Source organism: Mirounga angustirostris, unplaced genomic scaffold, assembly GCF_029215605.1.
Source record: "Mirounga angustirostris isolate CCGP_5_RB_7025 unplaced genomic scaffold, mMirAng1.0.hap1 SCAF_13, whole genome shotgun sequence".
Taxonomy (NCBI): Eukaryota; Metazoa; Chordata; class Mammalia; order Carnivora; family Phocidae; genus Mirounga; species Mirounga angustirostris.
This window is the reverse complement of record NW_026991721.1, coordinates 101,113,487-101,138,768: the sequence shown is the minus strand read 5'-3', so window position 1 is coordinate 101,138,768 and position 25,282 is coordinate 101,113,487. Positions and strand designations below refer to the sequence as shown.

Here is a 25,282-nt window from a genome sequence, read left to right as displayed (position 1 = left end):
TTAATTTTCCTAATGTTTATTTACTAGCAAGGTTGAACATACTTTCACGTTGGTTTTTCCTATTTTGTGTGTTCGTGTTCTATGACCATCTGTACAATGGGGACGTATAAACACAGCACGTGCTACCTCCTAATCTAAAGTCACCCTCAGCTTCGAAATGAGGTATTTTTCACTTGTAGTGTAACCCTACAACAGAAGTACACCTAACAAATGTTGTAGATAACTTCTCGTTGATTAATTCAAACGACATGCCTTCAACCTCCATTATTTACCGGATAGTATACTAAAGTCTGTAGTTTTGCACGAAATATTTCAAGCACAGCAAAGCTTTTTGCGCTTTAAAGGGATTCTAAGGTAAGTCAGAAACGCAGATCTGTCCTGTAAACTTGTATCTTCATACACAGCATACTTGCTTAGTCCCGCTGCAGCACGTCTTAACGCGGGAACGAATCTTCCGTTTGGCCGCCCTTCACACCCCTTGGCTGGAAAGCCTGTTCCCTCTGATTTCCGCTGATGCTACTACAAACCTGAAATTAAACGTCTGTAACTTGATCCCGGCTGCGCGGAGCCAGGCCCCGAACCTGGCCACGGCTGGGTCAGCAGAGGCGGACCGCACACCACCAGAACCCGCTGACCCCCTCGGACAGCCCCGCGCGCCAGTCTTCCGCAGCGCTCCGTGACACCGCCCTCGGCCCGCGGCTCCCTTCCCAGCTTTTCTCCAGACTTGGCCACTCGCCCTCAGCCCACCTCTCAGGCCATTCTGCCTCTGCCAGCCAGGCTCTCGCCGTCTTTTTTTTTATTATTATTTTTTAAAGATTTTATTTATTTATTTGGCAGAGAGAGATACAGCGAGAGAGGGAACACAAGCAGGGGGAGCGGGAGGGGGAGAAGCAGGCTTCCCGCCGAGCAGGGAGCCCGATGCGGGGCTCGATCCCGGGACCCTGGGATCACGACCCGAGCCGAAGGCAGACGCCCAACGACTGAGCCACCCAGGCGCCCTTTTTTTTTTTTTTTAAAGATTTTATTTATTTATTTGAGACAGAATGAGAGAGACAGAGAGCACATGAGAGGGGGGAGGGTCAGAGGGAGAAGCAGGCTCCCTGCCGAGCAGGGAGCCCGATGCGGGGCTCGATCCCAAGACCCTGGGATCATGACCTGAGCCGAAGGCAGACGCCTAACGACTGAGCCACCCAGGCGCCCTCTCGCCGTCTTTTCAAGCTCCTCCCTGTGGGCCGTGCTTTCCCGTCGCTTAGGCCCTGTCCTACCCTGAGATGCCTCTCCTAGCACCCCTCTACCTTCCACCCTCTCCGCGCCTTTTTTCTCCCAAACTTGCGCCTGCATTGGCTCCGCTGGAACGCCCCTGCCCCTGTGGCTGGAAATAGTTACCCTACCCGCTGGGGGCCACCTTTCCCCCTATTCCCTGGAGGAAGAGCGGAGGTTCCACGCATTGCTGGTCTGGGGAGGGGCGCAGTGAATCTCTGGAGCCCATTTTACGACAATGTGCGGCTGCGCGGCGCGGCTGACGGCAACGCCGCACTGCTCTTGGAGAGGTCACTCCGGAGACGGCGTTGGTTCTGGGGTGTGGGGGCTGCTGGCGGTATGTGGCGCGTCTGTGCTCGGCGGGCCCAGACTGCGGCCCCAAGGGCAGGATTCCGGGTTCGGTGGGCGGCCTTGCGGGAGGACCCGGGAGCTCCGTGCGTGACCCCGCGGGCTGGCGCGGCTCCGGCTCGTTGCAGTAGTGGGACCACGGGGTATGGCAGGGTCCGGGCACTCTGCGGCTGGAGTCCCAGCTCGTGGGCCACACAGAGGAATCGCCTCCTGCTGCAGCTCCTGGGATCGTCCAGCCGCCGCTGTTACAGCCTGCCCCCGCATCAGAAGGTGAGCCCCACACCTGCCCCTCGCGGGACCCCGTTTGTCCTTTAGGGCAGACTTCTTAGCCTCGGGATCCTCCCTCTGAGGCTTCAGTGATCTTCCATCCCTCTTCCAGTATGTATCATTTGTTTCTTCTTCAATACCCAGCTTTGCTGTGGCTCTTGAGCCAATTTACCTCTCCTGATCTATTTATTCCATTGAAGGAAAAGAGTTCCAGGCGTTCGTCTCTTCATCTATTCCATTGAAAGAGGAGCTACAAACCTGAGGCTATTTGTGGAATGTCTGCTGAGTTACCTGCTCCCAGGGGACTGTGGAGCAGGAACCTGTCACTGGAGAGCTGGTGGCAGGAACTCCCTTTCTATCCCCAGTGCCCAGTGTGGGACGGGACTCAGTACACTCTTTGCATCAAATACAACTGAATGAAGCATTAAGCCAGACTGAGAGGTAGCGTTTTCTAAATTTAGTGTTTCTCCTTTTTCTCCTCCAGGTTCCATTGCCGTCTCTTTCCCCCACAATGCAGGCAGGCACCATAGCCCGTTGGGAAAAAAAGGAAGGGGAAAAAATCAATGAGGGTGAACTAATTGCAGAGGTAAGTTGTTTAAAACTTGGAAATTAGTTAGAAGGAACTGGCTTAGCTAAACTGTTAGCTTTCCCTATAGGTAATTATCCCTTTCGCTTAAGAAACTTAAGATGTTTTTTACAACTTGGTATTAGAGAAGGTTGGTTAGATAAGTTGTCAGCAGCTAGCCAGGCTGATTTTTTAGCTAATTCCTTTCAGGTCTATTAATAGAGGCTTTATCTTCACATGACTGTTGAACTGTGTGATTCTAGGCACAGTCTAATAAATTTCCTACTGGTAGCCTTAAGCCTAAGTTGCTGCTTTTTGTTAAAAGGTTGAAACTGATAAAGCCACTGTTGGATTTGAGAGCCTGGAAGAGTGTTACATGGCAAAGATACTGGTTGCTGAAGGTACCAGAGATGTTCCAGTTGGAGCGATCATCTGTATCACAGTTGAAAAGTGAGTAGTACCTTGGTAATTTGTGGAACTCAGGTGCTTAGTGGAGTGTTTTGACCCAGAACTGAGAAAGTAGGAGTTAAAGGCTTCTGAGACTACTTTTTAGGAGATAAATCTGCTTTATAACCCCCTGTACTTAACACATTCTTTCTCTTCCATAGGCCTGAGGATATTGAGGCCTTTAAAAATTACACATTGGATTCCTCGGCAGCATCTACCCCACAGGCAGCCGCAGCACCAACCCCTGCTGCCCCTGCTTTACCACCTACACCTTCTGCTCAGGCTCCTGGTAGCTCATATCCCACTCACATGCAGGTGAGGCTCAGCCTCTGGTTGTTTGCTCTAGAAAACTTAGTATTCATTATTTTTCATATATGGCCGTCACATCCTGGAAACTGGCATTAATTATGGCTAGGTCTTGTCATTTGAAAGTAAAGAGATTAAAAAGAAGAAAGTACATAGGGATTTAAGTATGCAAATTAACAATTTTATTTCTAGTCATTGTTTCTAGGAGTGTGAACACTGACATTCCTTTAAACTTTCTCAGCCTCAGTGTAATAGATAGGATAATGCTTAGCATTTCTCATTCAAGAACATTGTATTAGATTTGGAGGATGATTTGTACTTATACCTACTCTTTGTATTAATAGAGTGTTTAGTAGGCTTCTAGTATTGTCTATTAAATAAAAGTCCCCAATTGATGTTTTCCTTTGACATGTGGTGTTTATTTTCTAAGAGTGGGTGAACTAGTCCTGTAATACTAATGAGGAAACTGACATTAAAGTATGAGTGTAGAATAGAAAAAAGAGTTGAAGGCAATAAATATTCTGTTAAATAAATCCGTTTCTAAGAAACTACAGCAGTTTATTAGGTATTACAGTAATCCCATGTATATTTGTGTGTTTTGGGTATTGGAAATGGGTAAAAAAGCAGCTGGCCCTTTTCTAAAGGATTAAGACTAAAGCTTTTGTTTCACTTAGTTTATTTGTAGAAATTTCTGTATAGGAATCATTTTATTTTTTGGACATAATGTTCTAAACATGGTCTTTTATTAACAGCCACTTGTGAAGTTTTGTGTGGTGTTGAGGTCACACATTTGTTTCATCCTATTCAGTAAACTCTATCTCACTACATAAAACACACTTTATTTCTCTGCATTTTATATCTGTGGCTTTGTGTGCAAGTGTTACAGTGGTATCTTAATTATCTTTAAAGATCTGTATGGAGATTATTGGCTCCAGTGGTTTTTAAGAAGTAGATGGAGGTGGGGCACCTGGGTGGCTCAGTTGGTTAAGCGGCTGCCTTCAGCTCAGGTCATGATCCCAGGGTCCTGGGATCGAGCCCCACATCGGGCTCCCTGCTTGGCGGGAAGCCCGTTTCTCCCTCTCCCACTCCCCTTGCTTGTGTTCTTTCTCTAGCTGTCTCTCTCTGTCAGTTAAATAAATAAATAAAATCTTAAAAAAAAAAAAAAAAGTAGATAGAGATGACAAATTCTGAATAAGAAAAACGTTCAAAAAATATTTTCTAATTAGAGTTCTAAGTTTTTCTTCTTTTTCCTCTTTCCCAAGACATTAATTGAAATGATTTTCCTCTCAGAATAATCCTCTTGCTAATTAGATATAAAAAACTAAGAAGATAGCAAACAAAACCCATAATAATTGGGTAAGCATCCAAATTTGGTAGACACACAAACCATATAAATAGCAAAGCAATGTTTCATTGAGATCAGCCAGTCTGATGTTTAGATTTTATTGGGGTGGAAGTGACTATTTCCTTTATTTATTTATTTTTCCTGCAATAGTTACCAATTTGGATGCCTTTTCTTTCTTTTTCTTGTCTGATTGCTTGTGACTAGGACTTCCAGTACTATATTGAATGAAAGTGGTGAGAATGGACATCCAGGATACCTTGTTCCTGATCTTAGAAGGAAAGCTCTCAGTTTTTCACTATTGATTGTGATGTTACCTGTAGGTTTGTTATATAAGCCCTTTATTTTGTTGAGTATCTTCTCTCTATGCCCACTTCGTTGAGAGTTTTTATCATGAATGGTTGTTGTACTTTGCCACATGTTTTTTTTGCATCTATTGAGATGATCATATGTTTTTTATCTTTTCTTTTATTAATCTTGTATATCACATTGATTTGTGAATATTGAACCACTCTTGCATCCCTGGAATAAGTCCCCTTGATTGTGGTGAATTTTTTTTAATGTATTGTTGGGTTCGGTTTGCTCATATTTTGTTAAGGATTTTTGCATCTTTGTTTATCAGAGATATTGGCCTGTAGTTTGTTTGTTTGTTTTTGGTGGTTTAGGTATCAGGGCTGGCTTTGTAGAATGAATTTGGAACTTTTCTTCCTCTTATTTTTTGTAATAGTTGAGCAGAATATGTGTTGACTATTCTTTAGATGTTTGGTGGAATTCACCTGGGAAGCCATCTGGTCCTGAACATTTGTTTGTTGGGAGTTTTTTGATTACTGATTCAGTTTCATTGCTAGTGATCAGTCTGTTCAAATTTTCAGTTTCTTCCTGATTTAGAAGGTTGTATGTTTTAGTAATTTACCCATTTCTTCTAGGTTGTCCAATTTGTTGGTGTATAATTTTACATAATATTCTTTTTTGGGAAGTTTGGGAGAAATGCAGTTTCCTCTGAGTGAAAAGATAGATGCTAATACAGAGCACAGCAAAATTTTAATGGAATCGTGTAAACCAAGATCATTCTGTGAAAATGAAAAATTCTAGCTTAATCTAAGTAATAAAAAAGATGAAAGGATGCTCTGTGCTTAAATATGTAGTTGAGGAATTAATTTTGACTATCTAGAAAGAAATCTTTCCTAGTCTACCCCTTGCTTTTAACTTTGGTGGATGGGGGGAGGTCAGAGTATCACTGGTACTGTAAATCTTGGGCTTTGAAGGGTGATTCAACTGGTGGGGCACTAAAGAGGCATTGATCTTTTGCTGTTATGGGGGGGGCATCAGACGGGTGGGAACTTTGATCGTCAGTCACTGTCATTCCGTAAGACTACTGAAGCTTGCCTAAGTGCCATTGTGTCCAAGGCTTTAATAATGTGTTAAGCAATAATATGTGTTTGTTTCTACAGGTGGTTCTTCCTGCCCTCTCTCCCACCATGACCATGGGCACAGTTCAGAGATGGGAAAAAAAAGTGGGTGAGAAGCTAAGTGAAGGAGATTTATTGGCAGAGATAGAGACTGACAAGGCAACTATAGGTGAGATTTCTTCAGCTCTTAATGGTTGAGGCACTGAGTTTTCCAGTGAGGGAAGAGGATTGCCGTCCTATCCTATAATGAGTGAGTGATAACACGAAAAATTTTAATTTTGGGGATTCATTTCCTGGAACAGGCTGTGCCATGACAGAAGTGTGCATAGTGGAATTTGTCAGTTCCACGCTGCACTTTTCATGAATCAAGGATATGTCAACTTAGAGATTATTTTTATCTAGAGTCTGCTTCTTCGTCTTATTATGTTACTGAGAAACTATATCAGCACTGCTATTCTTTAAATTGGGCAAGGGGGAGAAAAGGAAATGGGAGGAAATTACTTTCATGGCAGGAAAATAGCAAAGATGACTTTGAGGGAAAACTGAAACCAGGATTTGGATTGCTTTCATAGTTTCAAAGTTTGAGATAGAATGTATATGTACCTGTTTACACATCATAGTGCATTTCCATATATTCCCTTTCTCATTCATTTTTATGCTCAGAACAAAGCCCACCTATTATTTGTGATAATATTTATAGATATTAGTAGATCTATTCTTTCCTATCCAGTCCCCAAAGATGCAGTGGGCGATTCTAGGCATCCTCTGCAATGGTGATTTTTAGATTGTGTTCTTCAAACTCCATCGTTCCTTGATGGCACCTTGGGGCAAAGGAGACTTAATGAACAGGACTCTACTTTGCCCTGACCCTTTCCCCAACTTTCACCAGAGCAACTCCTTTTTATCTTTTTGCATATTGTGTTCCAACCGAAAGATTTTATTAGAAGAAATGATTCTGTTTGTTAGAAACAAACAAAACCCCTTGGTAACAATAGATCTGCTTTGCCAGAATTGCTATAGAGATGGTATTCGAGACTCTGGTAGAAGCATTACCTTTGTCAAATTCTTTAAACTCTCTTGTGGCCTTGGAGTCTTTTTTTTTTTTTTAACATAACTTTTATTGGGTATTAATTCTTAACTGGAAAAGGGAAGGATTCATCAAATATGTGTTTGTCAGGGAGGGGCACAACAGAAAGCCAAGAGATCTGTAAGGCAAAAATTGTTCTCTGCAATGTCTTCTTTTAGTTTTACTTTTGTAACACTTCATTTTTGAGTTCTTTATCAGAAGAGCAATCACTGAATAAAATGTAAGTTGTCAACACCATAGAAACCCTAGTAATGCCATATTTCTTCACACTGAAATATTTAGTTGAATACCAAATATAACTTCTTTGAAAACTCCAAAGACACTTTTCAGCGCATAATCCCACATCACTGTCAGTTCTCGTAGCTCCCTTAATTTAACATCCATGTGGTTCTGATTTTTAGAAGTACAGCTGATGCCGTATTGGTGCAGTTGATGTCATCTTGGAGTCTTGTGGGTCTGCATAGCGGCTTCTCTTAGAGATGTTTTAAAGAAAATGTTCAGAACTAACTACTGTCTAAATCTCTCATAGTTTTAATTAACAGCTATTTATTTAGGATTTATACCGGGTACTGTTTCTAAGTACTTGAAAAATAATAATTTTTATAGCATCCCTATGAGGTAGGTATTATTGTAATTCCCGTTTTGTAGCTAAAGAAGCTGAGACACAGAGACATTAACTCACAAAAGGTTATATAGCTAGTTAGAAGGAGAAGAGCTTTTTACTTAAAACTGTGCTTTGAGTTTGGTGGGATAGTGGAGTCCTTTAAATTCCATGATGGTCTTTCTTTCTATTTAAGGTTTTGAAGTACAGGAGGAGGGTTACCTGGCAAAAATCCTGATCCCTGAAGGCACAAGAGATGTACCTCTAGGAACCCCACTTTGTATCATTGTAGAAAAAGAGGAAGATATACCAGCGTTTGCTGACTATAGGCCAACTGAAGTAACTGATTTAAAACCACAAGCACCACCATCTACCCCACCCCCGGTAGGTATGCTTCTAGAATTGAGGGAACACTTAACCATATTCGTCTCTAAATTAAGGGATTAGATTGGATGATATTCTAGGTTTCTACCAGCTCTCAGATTCTATAAATGAGGAAGGAGATGGTTAGGGGCGCTTGGCTGGCTCAGTTGGTAGAGCCTGCAACTCTTGATCTTGGGATTGTGAGTTTGAGCCCCACATTGGGTGTAGAGATTACTTAAGAAATTTTTAAAAACCTTTAAAAAAAAAAAAGATTGTGAGCTTTTGTGGAGATCTACAAGGTATGTGGCCTTGCACCATGCCCCTAATAGTCAGTTGTTGGATCCTTGTAGCTTTTTTTTTTTCTTGCTGTCTTGAGTCCTGCTGAGAACAAAGCTGAGGTGACATGTTTTTTTCTGCTTTAGGTACAGATATGCATATGGCAATTACTGTATACAGTTCATGAACAACATGGGATCTGGGGCACCAACACTGCGCACTTGAAAATCTCTGTATAACTTTGGATTCCACCCAGATTTAACTACTAGTAAACTTGCTGTTGGCTGGAAGCCTTACTGACCACATAGACAGTAGACAGTCAGTTGACACATATTTTGTATAGTAAATGTATATGATACATATTATATGCCATAATCTTAAAGCACAATAGAGAAAATGTTATTAAGAAAATTGTAAGGGAGAGAAAATACATTTATAGTACTGTACTGTAAAAAAAATCCGTGTGTGGGCGCCTGGGTGGCTCAGTCGGTTAAGCGACTGCCTTTGGCTCAGGTCATGATCCTGGAGTCCCAGGATTGAGTCCTGCATCGGGCTCCCTGCTCAGTGGGGAGTCTGCTTCTCCCTCTGACCCTCCTCCCTCTCGTGCTCTCTGTCTGTCATTCTCTCTCTCGCAAAAAAAAAAAAATCCGTGTGTAAGTGGGCCTGTGTAGACTCGTATTGTTGGAGGGTCAGTTAATCTTCGTTACTGTCAGTACTCTTGGTATTCACTTACGATAGTGGGTCAAGCTTATCTTTATAATACATTAGAACCTTGACATAACATGGCTTGTTTTGCATAGAATCTAGTCCTGTTGTGTATGCTGCACAGCATATACACTATATATCTAAAATGTACTTGTACGCACCTCAGGCCTAGATAACACTATGACGAGGCTTCTGTACGTGTTAGAATCATGTGAGTTTAGACTAAGTACACATTTCTGTCAGAGAAAACTTGATTTCTGACTTCCCTACATTTGTGGGGAGCTGGCAAATAGTAGTTACTTCTTAACGTACTTTCAACATGGAACCTTCCAGCACAATTTATTATTTTGAAATGAGGTTAAGTAAAAACAGAACCATGTTGGTCATGAAAGAGAATGAGAATAAAGAAACAGCAAGGGGCGCCTGGGTGGCTCAGTTGGTTAAGCGATTGCCTTCGGCTCAGGTCATGATCCTGGAGTCCCGGGATCGCGTCCCGCATCGGGCTCCCTGTTCAGCAGGGAGTCTGCTTCTCCCTCTGACCCTCCCCCCTCTCATGTTCTCTCTATCTCGTTCTCTCTCTCAAATAAATAAATAAAATCTTTAAAAAAAAAAAACAGCAAGAGATGAAAGTAAAGAAAGTTTGTAAGGATATTACATACTGGTTAGCAGTATTAAATTCCATGTCTCTCCATGTTATCAGGGCGTAAGATAATGTGGTTCTGTCTTTGACATGAGGTTATATTATTCTTCTTCATATTGCTATATTATGTTGGTTAAGTGGGAAAAATATGCATAATGATCTTTGGGAGAAAGATAAAAGTTATTTTGATTTCTTAGTAAATGTAAGCCCTTAATCTTTCAGACCACTCTTTACAGTGGTGAATGAACGATTTGTAACTTTTTTCAAAAGGTGGCCCCTGTTCCTCCAACTCCCCAGCCTGCAGCGCCTGCACCTTCAGCCACCCGCCCAACTCCTCCTGCTGGACCCAAGGGGAGGGTGTTTGCTAGCCCTCTTGCAAAGAAATTGGCAGCAGAGAAAGGGATTGATCTTACATATGTAAAAGGTAAGTTTGTCTCTATGGAATGGGGTTGTAAAGATAAAATTTACTTGAGATTCCTTCTTAAGACCGGCAAGACAACTCTGTACAGTCATCTTATTTGGAATAGTGCAGAAAAGGGTGAGGGAGTGAAGTAATCTCCTTTATTGCCACCACAGGTAGGGAAACTTACTGTGCTGTATTTAATCCATCTAGGATCTACCTGTATAATGTAGGTGCCGTTTTCTTTCTCAGTTTATGGGAACTGCTTAATTTTTACTGAAAGTATAATATGCTTGTTCAGCGGAGTTGAGTTTTAGGACTTGACTATGTAATAAGAAATCTCTGCTGGTGCAAGGCTGGCTGAATCTAGCAGTACACAGCATAAAACATAAACCTGGGGTGACTTGAAATAACTTTGAATAATAAAATTCATATAAAACTGAAGTTCCTTGAGGGCAAAGGAAAATGTCTTATTCATATTTTTTTCTCTCCAAAGAGAAAGTATAGCTTACTGATAAGAGCATGGGGTCTTGAATCAGATCATCTGGGGTTTACGCCTGGCTTTATCATCTTCTCTGTGATAAGACTTTAGGTGAATTACTTAACTTGTGTATGTCTGTAGATGAATTACTTAAACCATCTGCTTTCCCATCTGTAAAACTGAAATAATAGGGCACATTAAAACAGTCAGAGGGGCTACGACAGTATCTAGAATGTAACAGGTACTCGATAAATGTTAGTTCTGTTCATATTAATATTATTGCCTGGTATTTAAATAAATATTTTTGAGCTCAAATGTAATGTAAGGTAATTAAGATACTTGGAGAAGGGAAATTACTAATCCTGAAGCCTGGTTTGATGGCTACTGCTGTATGCTAGTCACTGAATTGCCACATTTAGCATGACATTTCTTGAAGTAAGAATTATCATTCACCATTTTTTGGATAAGAAAATACTCTTTAGGGATCTCCCTTTCTGTTAAGTAGTAAAGTTCCAGTTTGAGTCTAGGTACTGGTTATTTCCCCAGTTGTCCCGCTGTGGGCACTCAGTGCTGGTTATCATCTGTTTGCTGTCTTTTGTTGTGTGGTTAGAAGGCAAGCCAGTCCCCCAAGAATAAGAATAGAATATTGTAAATTTGTTGGCCTTCAGAGGATTCTTACAATATTTGAAGATGCTTTTTTCCATTTTTATGTTATTTCACTGGCATAGTGCCACTTTTTATGTATATGTGACTAGAATTAGGGACAGCAATGTAAGCTGGAATAAATTTTAAGGAGAGGAGGGACTGGGTTAATAATTACATCAAAAGAATTTAGACAAGTAAAGAAGGATCATTTATGAGATACTTAGCGACACTGGCTGCTGTACCAAAGATACAAGTGGGAAAGTCCCCATATTCTTACCAGGCAATTAGAGTTAGGTCATTCATTTACTACTATTTAAACCAATATGCACTGAGTCTTGTGTGTGCGTCATTTGTTCATAAGACAGACAAGATTTCAGTTTCAGATGCTTATGCTAACAAAAATAAAGAGTTAAACAGGGAGTACAGCATAGTAATAAAGAGTATGGGCTCTGGAACTGGAATGCTCAGGTTTGAACCCCAGCTCTGCTGTACATGACCTGTGTGACCTTTTGTGTCTCAGTTTCTTCATTTGTATGTAAAAATAATGCCTTACAGGTTGTGAGGGTGAACTAAGTTAACAAACAGTGCCTGCACATAGAAAGCATATACAGGTATTAGCTATAATAATGAAAATAACTTGTGATTACCTAGGATGATCCAAATGTCAAGAGAGAATAAACCAAGTGAAACACTATTGAGTGACAGGGTGAATATACGTGCAGCCTGACTGCTGTTAGATGTGGTTGGGGAAGATCTTTCTGATGAGGTGACATTTGATCTGACGTGAAAGATGAGGAGGAGTCAGCTGTGAGCCAGCCGTGTGAAGAACTGGGGACAGACCAGTAGTACACAATCTGAAGTGGGAGAGAGCTTGGCACGTTTGAGGAACATAAAGGAGGCCAGTGTTAATGGAGCATAGCAGGCAGAGGGTCTAGTGATACTAGGTGAGGTTGGAAAGAAACATAGGGGTGAGAACGAGGACTTGACAGGTCATGGTAGAATTTGAATTTTATTTAAAGCATAGCAGGAAGCCACTAAAGGGTTAAAAGAAGGAAGTGACATAAACTTATATTTTAAAAAAATCATTTTGGCTGCTTTGTGCAAATGGGTTAAATGAAAGCCGTGGTCCCTGTTAAGATGCTGTTGCTGGAACTGACCGTGGTGACTTAGACAAGCATGGTCAGAGTGGAAATGGAAAGAAATGGAAAGCTTTGAGAAATTTTTTTGACAGAATCAACAGAACTTAGAAAGGATGGTACATGGGGACTTGACAGCAGTTATTTCAAAACAGAGGTGTGGTGGGTGCCTGTCTGGGTAGACTGAAAAGTAGAAAGTGGATGGAGAAGTGGAAACAGCATTGTGGACAACTCATTCAGAAAGCTTTGCTGTGGAGGGCAGGAGCTAAGATGGCAGTAGGAGGACCCTAGGTTTGTCTTGTCCTTTGAACACAGCTAGATAACTATCAGATCATTCCAAATATCCAAGAAATCAGCGTCAGGACTGATAGAACAAACTGCACAACTAGATGGGGAGAGGAGGCAACATCAAGGAAGGTAGGAAGTGAGGAGATGTGGTTTGGGGGAGAAACGGATCATGGGTTGCAAAGAGAGGCAAGAGAATGGAGCACACAGGGATACATATAACAAGAATACTTCCCCAAAGCCATTGGTTCGGTTAAAGGAGAGGGGCTGATTTTTATGAGTTTTTGCAACCCGCAGGGCTCAAAGACTGGAGTTTTAGAGGTCCACAGGCTTGGCTAGGATAGAGCCCTGAGAGCACTGCCCTATTCTTAAGAGAGCAGGCAGGCAAGCAACCCTAGGGTGGATGGTGTGATCTGAGGATTGTCTAAAGCACATGGGGAGAGACTTGTTAGCTCATCTTGGAGCGCTTCTATGAGAGGTGGTGTTCCCTCTATGGGGAGAAAAAGAGCCAGCCAGTGCCATTTCCCTCCCCCGCCCCTCAGCATAAACCAACTTCAGTAAATAGCACAGTCCCAACACTTGCTGCCTGACCTGCTTACACCAAGTCCCATCCCCCCATCTGCTAGTACTGCTTTTCTCATGCACGTGTGCCTAAGAACCAGCGCAGCAGGTCCTTTCCCCAGAAGATCAGCACAGACCCTCGCACATACCATATCTCCTGACCATAGAGCTCTGCAAAGCTTCAGTTCTAGTGGAAGTAGCATCGGGTCTCATTTAACAAATGGATCAGAGCATACCTAGTTGAAACTCGCCATACTCTGACCAGGGTCCAAACACTGCCCACTCTAGGCAAGGATTGACTGATGGATAGAGCAGCCAGCACGCAGCGGCAGAGTGCACACGGCACGCTAGAGACACTCCCTGCAGTGCCAGGCCCTGGACACTGTATGACCTCTTCTTGAAGCCATTACTCTCTGGAGCAGGAACTATAACAGGCTTTTCTTTTTTTTAAAAAAAGATTTTATTTATTTATTTGACAGAGAGAGATAGCGAGAGAGGGAACATAAGCAGGGGGAGTGGGAGAGGGAGAATCAGGCTTCCCGCTGAGCAGGGAGCCCGACGCGGGTTTCGATCCCAGGACCCTGGGATCATGACCTGAGCCGAAGGCAGACGCTTAACGACTGAGCCACCCAGGCGCCCCTATAACAGGCTTTTCTAACACACACAAGACAGAGACCTAGACAAAATGCCAAGATGGAGGAATTCATCCCAAAACAAAGAACAAGAAAAGGTCATGACCAGAGATTAATCAAAACAGATATAAGTAATATGCCTGGTGGAAAATTTAAAACAACAATCATAAGGATACTCGCTGGGTTTGAGAACAGCATGGAAAACATCAGGGAGACCCAGACTGCAGAAGTAAAAGAGTTAAAAAACAATCAGGCAGAAATGAAAAATGCAATAACTGAGATTCAAAACTGGCTGGATGTAATGACCACTAGGATAGAAGAAGCAGAGGAACGAATAAGTGATACAGAGACTAGAATTATGGAAAATAATGAAGCTGAACAAAAGAATGATGATGGATCACAAGAGTGGACTTAGGGAACTCAGTGACTCAATCAGACATAATAACATTCATATCATAGGAGTCCCTGAAGAAGAAGAAGAAGAGAAAGGGGGGCACAGGGTTTATTTGAGGAAATAATAGCTGAAAACTTCTGTAGTCAGGGGAACGAAACAGACAGCCAAATCCTGGAGGCACAGAGAACTCCCATCAAAATCAACAAAAGCAGGCCAACACCAAGACATACTGTAGTTAAATTTGCAAAACATAGTGATATAAAAAAAAAAATCCTAAAAGCAACAAGACAAAAGAAGTCCTTAACTTAGAAGACCCATAAGGGTAGCTACAGATCTATCCACAGAAATTTGGCACAACAGAAGAGAGTGGCATGATGTATTCAACATGCTGAATGGGAAAAATCTGCAGCCAAGAACACTCTATCCAGCAAGGCTGTCATTCAGAATAGAAGAAGAGATGAAGAGTTTCCCAGACAGGGGCGCTGGGGTGGTGCAGTTGGTTAAACGTCTGACTCTTAGTTTCGGCTCAGGTCATGATCTCAGGGTCCTGAGATTGAGCCCTGCAATGGGCTCCGTGTTCAGCAAGGAGTCTGCTTAAGACTCTCTCCCTCTCCGTCTGCCTCTCCCCTCTTTCTCTAAAATAAATAAATCTTAAAAAAAAAAAAAAGTTTCCCAATCTAAAAAAAAAAAAAAGAGTTTCCCAGAAAATCTGGGTGCCTGGGTGATCTCAGCTCAGGTCTTGATCTCAGGGTTGTGAGTTCAAGCCTTGTGTTGGGTTCCACACCAAGCGTGGAGCCTACTTAAAACACACACACGCACGCACGCACGCACGCACACTTCCCAGGCAAACAAAAACTAAAGGAGTTCGTGACCATTAAACCAGTCCTGCAAGAAATACTGAGGGGGATTCTTTGAGTAGGAAGGAAAGACCAGAAGTTGACAAAGATAAGAAAGGAACCAAGAAAAATCTCCAACAACAACAACAAAACAAGTAATAAAATGGCACTAAAAAGAGTATCAATAATTACTCTGAAGTAAATGAACTAAATGCTCCAAGCAAAAGACAGGGTGTCAGAATGGATAAAAAACAAGACCCATCTATATGCTGCCTACAAGAGACTCACTTTAGACTTAAAGACACCTGCAAATTGAAAGGGGATAGTGGGGCACCTGGCTGGCTCAGTTGGTGGAGTATGTGACTCTTGATTTCGGGGTTGTGGGTTAAGCTCCAAATTGGGTGTGGAGATTACTTAAGGATAAAAAATAAAAATTTAAAAAAAGTGAAAGTGGGGGATGGAGAAACATTTATTATGCAAATGGCACCAAAAGAAAGAGTAACAGTGCTTAAATCGGACAAACAAGATTTTATATCAAAGATTGTAACAAGAGATGAAGAAGGGGACTATATCATAATAAAAGGGACTATCCAACAAGAAGATCTCACAATTGTAAATATTTATGCCCCCAACTTCGGAGCACCCAAATATGTAAAACAATAACAAACATAAAGAAACTAATTGATAATGATACAGTAATAGCAGGGGACTTTAACACCCCACTTACATCAATGGACAGATCATCTAAACAATATCAACAAGGAAACAATGGCTCTGAATGACACACTGGACCAGATGGACTTAACATATATTCAGAACATTTCATCCTAAAGCAGCAGAATACACATTCTTTTCAAGTGCACATGGGACATTCTCCAGAATAGATCACATACTAGGTCACAAATCAGGCCTCAACAAGTACAAAAAGATTGAGACCATGCCATGCATATTTTTTTACCACAACACTGTGAAACTTGAAGTCAACCACAAGAAAAAATTTGGAAATGCCACAAATACATGGAGATTAAACAACATGCTACTAACAAATGAATGGGTCAATCAGGAAATTAAAGAAGAAATAAAAAAAGACACACGGAAACAAATGAAAATGAAAACACGATGGTCCAAAACCTTTGGGTTTGCAGCAAAAGCAGTCATAAGAGGGAAGTATATAGCAATACAGGCCTACCTCAAGAAGCAGGAAAAATCTCAAACAACCTAACCTTATACCTAAAGGATGTAGAAAAAGAACAATAAATGATGCCCAAAGCCAGCAGAAGAAGGGAAATAATAAAGATTAGAGCAGAAATATTGATATTAGAAACTAAAAAAACAGTAGAACATCAATGAAATCAGAAGCTGGTTCTTGGAAAAAATTAATAAAATAAAAAAATAAAATTGATAAACCTCTCCCCAAACTTACCAAAAAGAAAAGAGAGGGGCATCTGGGTGGCTCAGTCGTTAAGCGTCCGCCTTTGGTTCGGGTCATGGTCCCCGGGTCCTGGGATTGAGCCCCGCGTCGAGCTCCTGGCTCCGCAGGAAGCCTGCTTCTCCCTCTCCCATTCCCCCTGCTTGTGTTCCCTCTCTCGCTGTGTCTCTCCCTGTCAAATAAGTAAATAAAATCTTTAAAAAAAAAAAAAAAGGACCCAAGTAAATTACAAATGAGAGAAAACCAATACCACAGAAATACAAAGGATTGTAAAAGAATATGCCAACAAATTGGACAATGTGGAAGAAATGGATAAATTCCTAGAAACATATAAACTACCAAAACTGAAAGAGGAAGAAATAGAAAACTTGAACAGACAATAACCAGCAAAGAAATTGAATCAGTAATCAAAAATCTCCCAAACAAAGGTCCAGGGCCAGATGGCTTCACGGGGGGGTTCTACCAAACATTTAAAGAAGACTTAATACCTATTATTCTCAAACTATACCAAAAAATAGAAATGGAAGGAAAACTTCTGAACTGATTCTATGAGGCCAGCAGTACCCTGATACCAAAATCAGACAAAGACTCCACTAAAAAAACCTACAGGCCAATATCCCTGATGAACATGGATGCAAAAATTCTCAACAAAATACTTGCAAATTGAATCCAACAGTCATTAAAAGAATCATTCACCACAATCAAGTGGGATTTATTCATGGGTTACAAGGGTGGTTCAATACTTACAAATCAACCAACATGATACACCAGTTAATAAAAGAAAGGATAAGAACCATTTGGTCCTCTAAATAGATGCAGAAAAGCATTTGGCAAAGTACAAATCCATTCATGATAAAAACCCTCAAAGAAGTAGGGATAGAGGAAACATACCTCAACATCATGAAGTCCATACATGAAAAACCCATAGCTAATACCATCCTCAGTGGGGAACAACTGAGAGCTTTTCCTCTACGGTCAGGAACAAGACACAGTGTCCACTCTCACCACTGAAGTCTTAGCCTCAGCAGTCAGACAAGGCTTCCAAATTGGCAAGGAAGAAGTAGAACTGCGACTATTTGCAGATGATATGATCCTCTATATAGAAAACCCAAAAGACTCCCCAGAGTATTGCTAGAACTGATAGACGATTTCAGTAATGTCACGGCATACAATATCAACATACAGAAATCTCTTGGATTTCTATACACCAGTGATGCAACAGAATGAGAAATCAAGGAATCGGTCCCATTTACAGTTGCACCAAAAACCCTAAGATAGTCGGAATAAACCTAACTATAGAAGTAAAAGATCTATTCTTTGAAAACTATAAAACACTGATGAAAGAAATTGAAGATGACACAAAGAAATAGAAAAACATTCCTATTTCAGGTTTGTGGCTCTGAATTTAGAGTATAATTAGTCATCTAAGTGTACTTTTTTTTTTTTTTTTAAGTAGGCTTCACGCCCAGCATGGAGCCCAATGTGGGGCTTGAACTCACAACCCTGAGACTGAGATCAAGACCAGAGCTGAGATCAAAAGCGGATGCTTAACCGACTCAGCCACCCAGGCGCCCCTATGTGTGCACTTTTTTGATCCCAACAGCATTAAGCTACTCTGATGCTGCCATTGAGAAGGCAGACAGTTTAGAGTTTGACCAGCGAGTGAGTATAACCGTGATCCCCAGTGTAAGCGGGGTGAGGAAGAGGTGAAGATGATAGGGAAATGATGATGAGAGCAGTTGAGGCAGTGGAATGGGGGGTCTTGGTGAGGTTGAAGAAATTTTGCAGTAAGAGGGAATGGTCTAGAATAAGTGAGTTGAGAGGATCAGTGATTGTCACCAGATACGTTTTTTCCACACCAGCAGTCAATTCTCTGCCACCACCTGGGTATCTAACACTTCAGTTCTATTCTGACACTAACTCTCCAGAGTTAATGTCAGGCTCCACAGGGTTAAGGGTTCAGTCCCACAAGACTGCCCCCACTTCTGATGTCAGTTGAAGTCCTCATGTATGCGAATTCACTAGAAGGACTCACAGAACTCAGGAAGGCACTGTATGTACCATTACTAGTTTATCGTACAGGATACCACACAGCAACAGTCAATAGAAGAGATGCATAGGGCAAGGGTTGTAGGGGAGATGGGTGCAGAGCTTCCATGCCCTCTCTGGGAGTACCACCCACCCAGCACATTGATGTGTTCACCAACCCAGAAGCTCCAAATCTTGTTTTTTTAAAAGTTTTTATGGAGGTTTCTGTAAGAAGCATGGTTATTTAAATCCTTGGCCGTAAGTTGTTAAACTCAGTCTCCAGTTCCCCTTCCCTCCTAGGAGGGACAGATAACTTAGCAAATATGACCAAAATGTAATCATTTGGGGAGAAATTGTTTTAAAGCCTAAACCCTAATGTTCAGAGTTTGATTTGTCTCACAACTGCTCATACATGTTTCATATTTTTTTGAGGCCAAGCACGTTCACATCACTATCCCATTTTATCTTCACAGCCTTCCTCTGAGCAGGGGCCGGTATTAGAATCTTTATCCGACAGATCAGACTAAAGACCAGAAGAGATTAAGTGACTCTAGTCTTCTAATTTATATTTGACAACAACCCTACATTTTTTACTCCTAGTCTGGCGTTCTTCCCTTTAAGCCATATTGCTTTATCATGGCCTGTTGTGCCTTCTTCATGAGATAGGCAAAAAGATTTAAAAGATTTCAATTGACTCCTGATTTCTTGTGGGTGGCTAAAGCCCAGCCTAAGGCAGGTGATATTGCAGGTTTCTTCCTCTTGAGGGGCTGTGGCAGATCTGCCTTGGTGGTAAGGGGAGGTTATGGTTTCTGTTGTTTATAAAGGAGGGGTATCTAATAGGGGTACTGCTACCTCTGTTCTAGAGCTCCGGGTGAGGATAAACACAATCCTAGCCAACTCGTTTTTCATAATGAAGGAAAGGAGTTGGGACGAACTGCATACAACAAGACTCCTTTTAAAAGTCTGCTCTGGGGGAAGATGAATCAATTTGACCAAATTTTTTCTAGAAGTGGGCAGTGTGAAAGGTATTTTAATAACTAAATTCTGAGTCTTCTTAGAATTAAGGTTCAGGATTATCTGTTTGGGCCTGAAGTTAAACCTGATTGGTTGTGGATGGGAGGATGGTTGTGGATGGGAGGAGGAAGGAATTGAGTGAAAATAAAAGTGAGCCCTTTGTGAGAGGATTTGGAGATCTTTCCTTGTGTGAAGGATTTGAAGATCTTTCCTTGCACATACTTCATTCCCAGTCTCTGACACAGGCCAGTTTAGAACCTTGGCCACTGTGAGGAAACTCTAAATGATGGAGACCACAAAAGGAAGGAGTGATTCTGAAGATGAGATCATTGCAGTTGAGAGTTACTCAGGCTATTTTGGGGTGAAAAATTTAACTTGCCTAATATGCCCGAAACAATTGTTGTATCTGTTGACTTTGTACAAAGGGAATTCTTCATGATCAAATGAATCTAGAAACCAAATGAGATCCATTTCAAGGTTCAGAAAGGGTTTTTCGGAGCTGACTAAGAGAGGAGGCAGCTAGACCTTGGGAAGTATAAATTGTACTCAGCATTATTCATATGTCAGTAGTTCCCAGCTTAAAAGTAAAGAACATGAAAAGATGAAGTACAGCTTAGGTAAAACTCTAAAAGAGAAGTACTTAACAAAGAGTATTTGCTGTAGTTACAAAGAAAAGAACCACTACAGCTCAAGTGAGAGCACTCTGAATTATAATTAATAATTGACAAAAGCTGCTGTCTTCGGGAGACTGTTAAGGTGCAGGAGTAAGGCAGTGAGTGACCCCTTTGAGGGTCTTTGGTAGAGAACCCTTAGGAACTTGCACTTCAGGATCATAGTGTTGATCTCCTGGAGGAACCAGCAGTCTGCTCTCACATGTGATATTTATGCATCTCTTCCAGGCACAGGACCAGAAGGCAGAATCATCAAGAAGGATATCGACTCTTTTGTGCCTACTAAAGCTGTTCCTGTGAGTTAGATTTGGCGTTTTTGTTTTGTTTTGCTTTTGGTAGTTTGTCCCTGCAAAATGCTCTGTCCAACCTATTAGACACTTTCATACATTACTTATGAATGGAATAGCTTAACCAGAATTGTGGGGTTTTTTGTCTAATTTCACTGGCTAGCAGTATTTAGATATGAATGTGCTGTCACTCAGCATACAAAAGGAAAGATGATATGCTGCTTTGACATGCATTCCTTTTTTTTTTTTTTCCTTCAGAAGTGGTACTAAATTTTTCCTAACAAATCCTCTCCTTCTCATCCAGGCCCTACTTTTAAATGCACGCTTACAAGTTGTTGAACTAGAGTTTGAGTTTTATGTAATTATTCCACACAGGGATTAAATCCATATAGCCAACCAACTTCTATTTGGTGGTTAAAGTGTTAAGATAATTAGCTAAAATTAAGGAAAATGATTTAGTGATTTAGATGTTTGCTTTATTTATTTTTTAAAAGATTTTATTTATTAAAGAGAGAGCGAGCGTGAGCAGAGAGGAGAGGGAGAAGCAGGCTCCTTGCGAGCACTTAGTGGACTGAGCTACCTAGGCGCCCCTAGATGTTTGTTTTAAAATGAAAGATATGGGGCGCCTGGGTGGCTCAGTCGGTTGAGCGTCTGCCTTCGGCTCAGGTCATGGTCCCAGGGTCCTGGGATTGAGCCCACATCAGGCTCCCTGCTCGGCGGGGAGTCTGCTTCTCCCTCTCCTACCCTCCCTGCTTGTGCTCTTTCTCTGTCAAATAAATAAAATCTTTAAAATAAATAAATAAAATGAAAGATTTATCATTGTTTTTTCTTAACACTGTTCAGAAAAGTGAATTACCCTGTTTTACGTTTATCTCTAATCCTTTTAATTTAAGAATGCTTTGATTGCTTTTCTTGAAGGTAATTTTGCAAATACAAAATTATTTTGACAAATTAATCATTGAACAAAGAAAAATGATACTTAAAACATCACAGAATTCTAAATATAAAAACTAAAAACAGACTTCTTACATAAGCACAGTACAAATCTGAGTCCCTTTTGCTCCCTTGGGATAGAAATAGCTATTTTCTGTAAGCCTTTTAATGTTTACTTTGCCATCTGTAAGAGTCACTAGCAGGTACTAAGAGCTTCTGTACTTGCCCATAGGCTCCAGCAGCTGCTGTGCCTGCCGTGGGTCCAGGAGTGGCACCCATTCCTGCAGGTGTCTTCACAGACGTCCCAATCAGCAACATTCGTCGTGTAAGATTATTACTCTAAATCTGCAACCAAAGCTGTGGGGGGCATCTTTACTCTGATTGTTCAGTTGCATCCACAGTTTGAAACGCTAGCAGACACTTTTTTTAGTTGGGAATCTTAGATGACTAGTTTTAAGATGTTTGGTTTGGCCAATTAAATACTTGTGATAAACAAACCTTGCTCTGATTAAATACTACTAAAAGGAGCCCAGGTTCTGGTGCATATTCCAGTTCTGGTGATGCTTGAGGTAACCATTACCAGGGAGCAGGGTAAAGGAGCAAACAGCCCTGCATTAGGTAAAGTCTCACCTGAGCTTAAGATAAATGATGTTTTAATCTCTTTGATTTCAGGTTATTGCACAGCGGTTAATGCAGTCTAAGCAAACCATACCTCATTATTACCTTTCCATTGATGTAAATATGGGAGAAGTTTTGTTGGTACGGAAAGAACTTAATAAGGTAAAAGGTCTGGAAATTCCAACTCTATAAATTGTAAAATTCTTGTTTTTAACCCCACTAATCATTTACATTTTTACCTATATTTTTTGTTAAATATGTGCATTGATGATGGAAAATGGTGTCCTCTGATTTTATTTTACTTTTTTAAAGAGAGGGAGAGAGGGGTGGGCCAGTGGCACTCAGCATTATACAGGTTATCTATAACCTCTCTGACCTCCTACTTTTCCACTTGCTCACTCTGCTGCAAAACCAATGATTGTCTTCCTGTTCCTCAACATTCCACCTGCATATTCCTACTTTAGTCCCTTTGCACTTGGTGTTCGCTCTGCATGTAATGTTTTTCCTCTAGCATCCACCTGCCTTCCTCCTTTACTGCCTTAAGGATTTGACTCAATATCACCTTCTCTGGTTTTCCCTAGTCACCTTATTCTAAAATTAAGGGTAGAGGAGTGAGGTGAGTGGTCAGTTTTCCCTTTAGTTCTTCTCTATTTTTCTCTTTATCATTATCTTACATACCATACGTTTCATTTATTTATTATCCACTCCTTTAGAATGTAAGGTCCCTAAGAGTAGAATTTTTACCCATTTTTTCACTGCTTTATATCCAGGGCTTTTAGAATTCTATGTCTAGAACAGAGTACTCAAATATTAGATGCATGAATGAATAAAGCAGTTAAGGATTAACAGGTAACTGGCTACAAGAGTTAGAGATGATTGCATGCTTTTATTGGCAAAATGTTACAGCTGTTTTATAATACATTTATTTGAAAATTAGACATGAAAAATGTATGTCCAGTGTATTATTTTATTCATTTAAACAGTTTTATTTAGATATATTTCACATACCATGTACCCATTTAAAGTTTACGATTCAATAGCTTTTAGGATATTCAGAGTTCTGTGACCATCACCACAATGAATTTTGGAACATTTTCATCATCCTGAAATGAAAGTATTCTCCCATTAGCCGTAGCCCCCACCCCAATCCTCCCAGCCTCCCCAACCCTAGACAGTCACTTACCACCTTTCTGTCTTAGATTTGCCTATTTTGGATATTTCCTATAGGGATAGGGATATCATTGAATCTGTAGATCAATATGGGGAATATTGCCTTCTTAGCATTCCTCCTCCATGAATATGGGGTGTCTTTCCATTTATTTAGGACTTTAATTAATCTTCTCTAAATTCTTTCAATAATTTGTCCAGTTTTTTTAGTATAAGCTTTTGTACTTTTGTTAAATTTATTCCTAGGTATTTTGTTCTTTTTAATACTATTACAAATTTCAGAGTGTTCGTTGTTACTATATAGAAACAGCATTGATTTTTGTATATTAATCTTGTATCCTGCAACCTTGTTTTTTAGTGTGTTCCTTAAGATTTTATATATACACAATCATGTCATCTCCAAATAGTGATAGTTTTGCTTTTTCTTTTCCAATTTGGATGCCTTTTATTTCCTTTTCTTGCCTAACTTCTCTGGCTAGCACATCTAGTAAAATGTTGATTAGAAGTGGCAAAGTGGACATCCTTGTCTTGTTCTTGATCTTAAGAGGAAGTAAGTCTTTCACCAGTGAAGTATATGATGATGGTTGTGGAACTTTTGTAGATCTGTTTTATCATCAGGTTCGGGAAGTTCCTTTTTATTCCTAGTTTTTATGAAGTGGTGGTCGAATTTTGTCAAATGCTTTTTCTGTGTCTACTGAGATGGTCATGTGATTTTTGTCTTTTTTCTATTAGTATTTTATTATATTAATTGACTTTCAGATGTTAAACCAACCTTGCATTCCTGGAACAAATTCTATTTGGTCATGGTGAATAGTCCTTTTCATATATTGCTGGATTTGGTTTGCTAGAATTTTTTTGAGGATTTTGGATCTCTATTCTTAAAGAGGTATTTGTCTGTAGTTTTGTTTTTTCTGGGCTTTTTTTTGTTTTTGTTTTTTAATTCTTTTTTTTTTTTTTTTAAGATTTTATTTATTTATTCATGAGAGACACAGAGAGAGAGAGGCAGAGGGAGAAGCAGGCTCCCAAGGATGCAGGACTCGATCCCAGGACCCTGAGATCATGACCTGAGCCGAAGGCAGACGCTTAACCATCTGAGCCACCCAGGCGCCCTGGGCTGTTTTTTTTGTTTTTTAATTGTGATATCTTGGTCTGGCTTTAGTATTGGGTTAATACTGACCTCATAGAATGAGTGGGGGAAGTGTTTCCTCTTCTATTTTTTGGAGGATTTTGTGAAGAATTTATATTCTTTAAATGTTTAGCAGAATTCACCATTTGGGGAAGCCATCTGGATCTAGGCTGTTCTGTGTGGTTAGTTCTTAAATTACCATTCAGTCTCTTTATTACTAGTTGTAGATTGATTCAGGGGTTCTATTCCTTTTTGATTCAGTTTTGGCAGTTCATGTCTTTCTAGGAATCTTCCATTTCATCTAAATTATCTAATTTGTGGGATATAGTTCATAGCATTACCTACAAACCTTTTTATTTCAGTAGGGTCCATAGTAATGTTCTACTTCATTTCTGATTTTAGGAATTTGAGTCTTCTTTTTTTTTTTTTCAGTCTAGCTAAACGTTATCATTTTGTTGATCCTTTCAAAGAACCAACTTTTGGTTTTGTTGAGATAAGTGAAAATGAAGGCATAATGTACCGTAACTTAACGGATGCAGCTAAAGGAGGGCTTAGTAGGAAGCTTATAGCTGAAAAGGCCTACATTAAAAAAGATGAAAGAACCAACTTTTAGTTTCATTTCATCCTTTACACCTCAGGACATTTGTATTCTTCCCCCACCATCCCCCGCCAGATGACAAGTTTCAGTCTTTGGGAAGAGAGTTTAAGAAACTACAATGATTTCTTGTCTTTGCAGATGTTAGAAGGGAGAAGCAAAATTTCTGTCAATGACTTCATCATAAAAGCTTCAGCTTTGGCATGTTTAAAAGTTCCTGAAGCAAATTCTTCTTGGCTGGACACAGTTATAAGACAGTAAGTAAGATACTGCTGGGGAAAGTATATATCCATCAGCAGTTTTCTTGTGCTATCTCATGTATAACAAGTATAGGGTATAAGGAGAAATGGAATACAGGGAGGAAGAGGACTTCCATAGGCAAAACAGTTTGAAAACAGTGTAAAACTATTTATGAGATAATGCTAAGT

At 40.5% G+C, this 25,282-nt stretch overlaps 2 protein-coding genes across 5 annotated transcripts in view; one reads left to right on the top strand and one right to left on the bottom strand.

Moving 5' to 3' along the window:
* Nucleotides 1-1,178: 1,178 nt before the first annotated feature.
* Nucleotides 1,179-25,282, top strand: part of DLAT (dihydrolipoamide S-acetyltransferase) — a 31,604-nt gene continuing 7,500 nt past the window's right edge. Inside the window, exons 1-11 of the mRNA XM_045895031.3 lie at nucleotides 1,179-1,878; nucleotides 2,360-2,461; nucleotides 2,766-2,890; nucleotides 3,049-3,202; nucleotides 5,987-6,113; nucleotides 7,829-8,016; nucleotides 9,887-10,040; nucleotides 20,357-20,424; nucleotides 21,581-21,673; nucleotides 22,021-22,128; nucleotides 24,996-25,111. Of these exons, the coding sequence (XP_045750987.1) occupies nucleotides 1,600-1,878; nucleotides 2,360-2,461; nucleotides 2,766-2,890; nucleotides 3,049-3,202; nucleotides 5,987-6,113; nucleotides 7,829-8,016; nucleotides 9,887-10,040; nucleotides 20,357-20,424; nucleotides 21,581-21,673; nucleotides 22,021-22,128; nucleotides 24,996-25,111 (1,514 nt within the window). The 5' untranslated portion in view covers nucleotides 1,179-1,599. The remainder of the gene's footprint in view (nucleotides 1,879-2,359; nucleotides 2,462-2,765; nucleotides 2,891-3,048; nucleotides 3,203-5,986; nucleotides 6,114-7,828; nucleotides 8,017-9,886; nucleotides 10,041-20,356; nucleotides 20,425-21,580; nucleotides 21,674-22,020; nucleotides 22,129-24,995; nucleotides 25,112-25,282) is intronic.
* PIH1D2 (PIH1 domain containing 2) overlaps nucleotides 15,297-25,282 on the bottom strand; it is a 25,663-nt gene continuing 15,677 nt past the window's right edge. For 2 of the 4 annotated variants that reach the window (XM_064577436.1, XM_064577437.1), the window contains exon 7: nucleotides 15,297-16,587. In XM_064577436.1, the coding sequence (XP_064433506.1) occupies nucleotides 16,311-16,587 (277 nt within the window). In that variant the 3' untranslated portion in view covers nucleotides 15,297-16,310. Of the gene's footprint in view, nucleotides 16,588-22,793; nucleotides 23,070-25,282 lie in introns of those variants that run through there. The other 2 variants (XM_064577434.1, XM_045895035.3) reach the window with 2 other exon arrangements.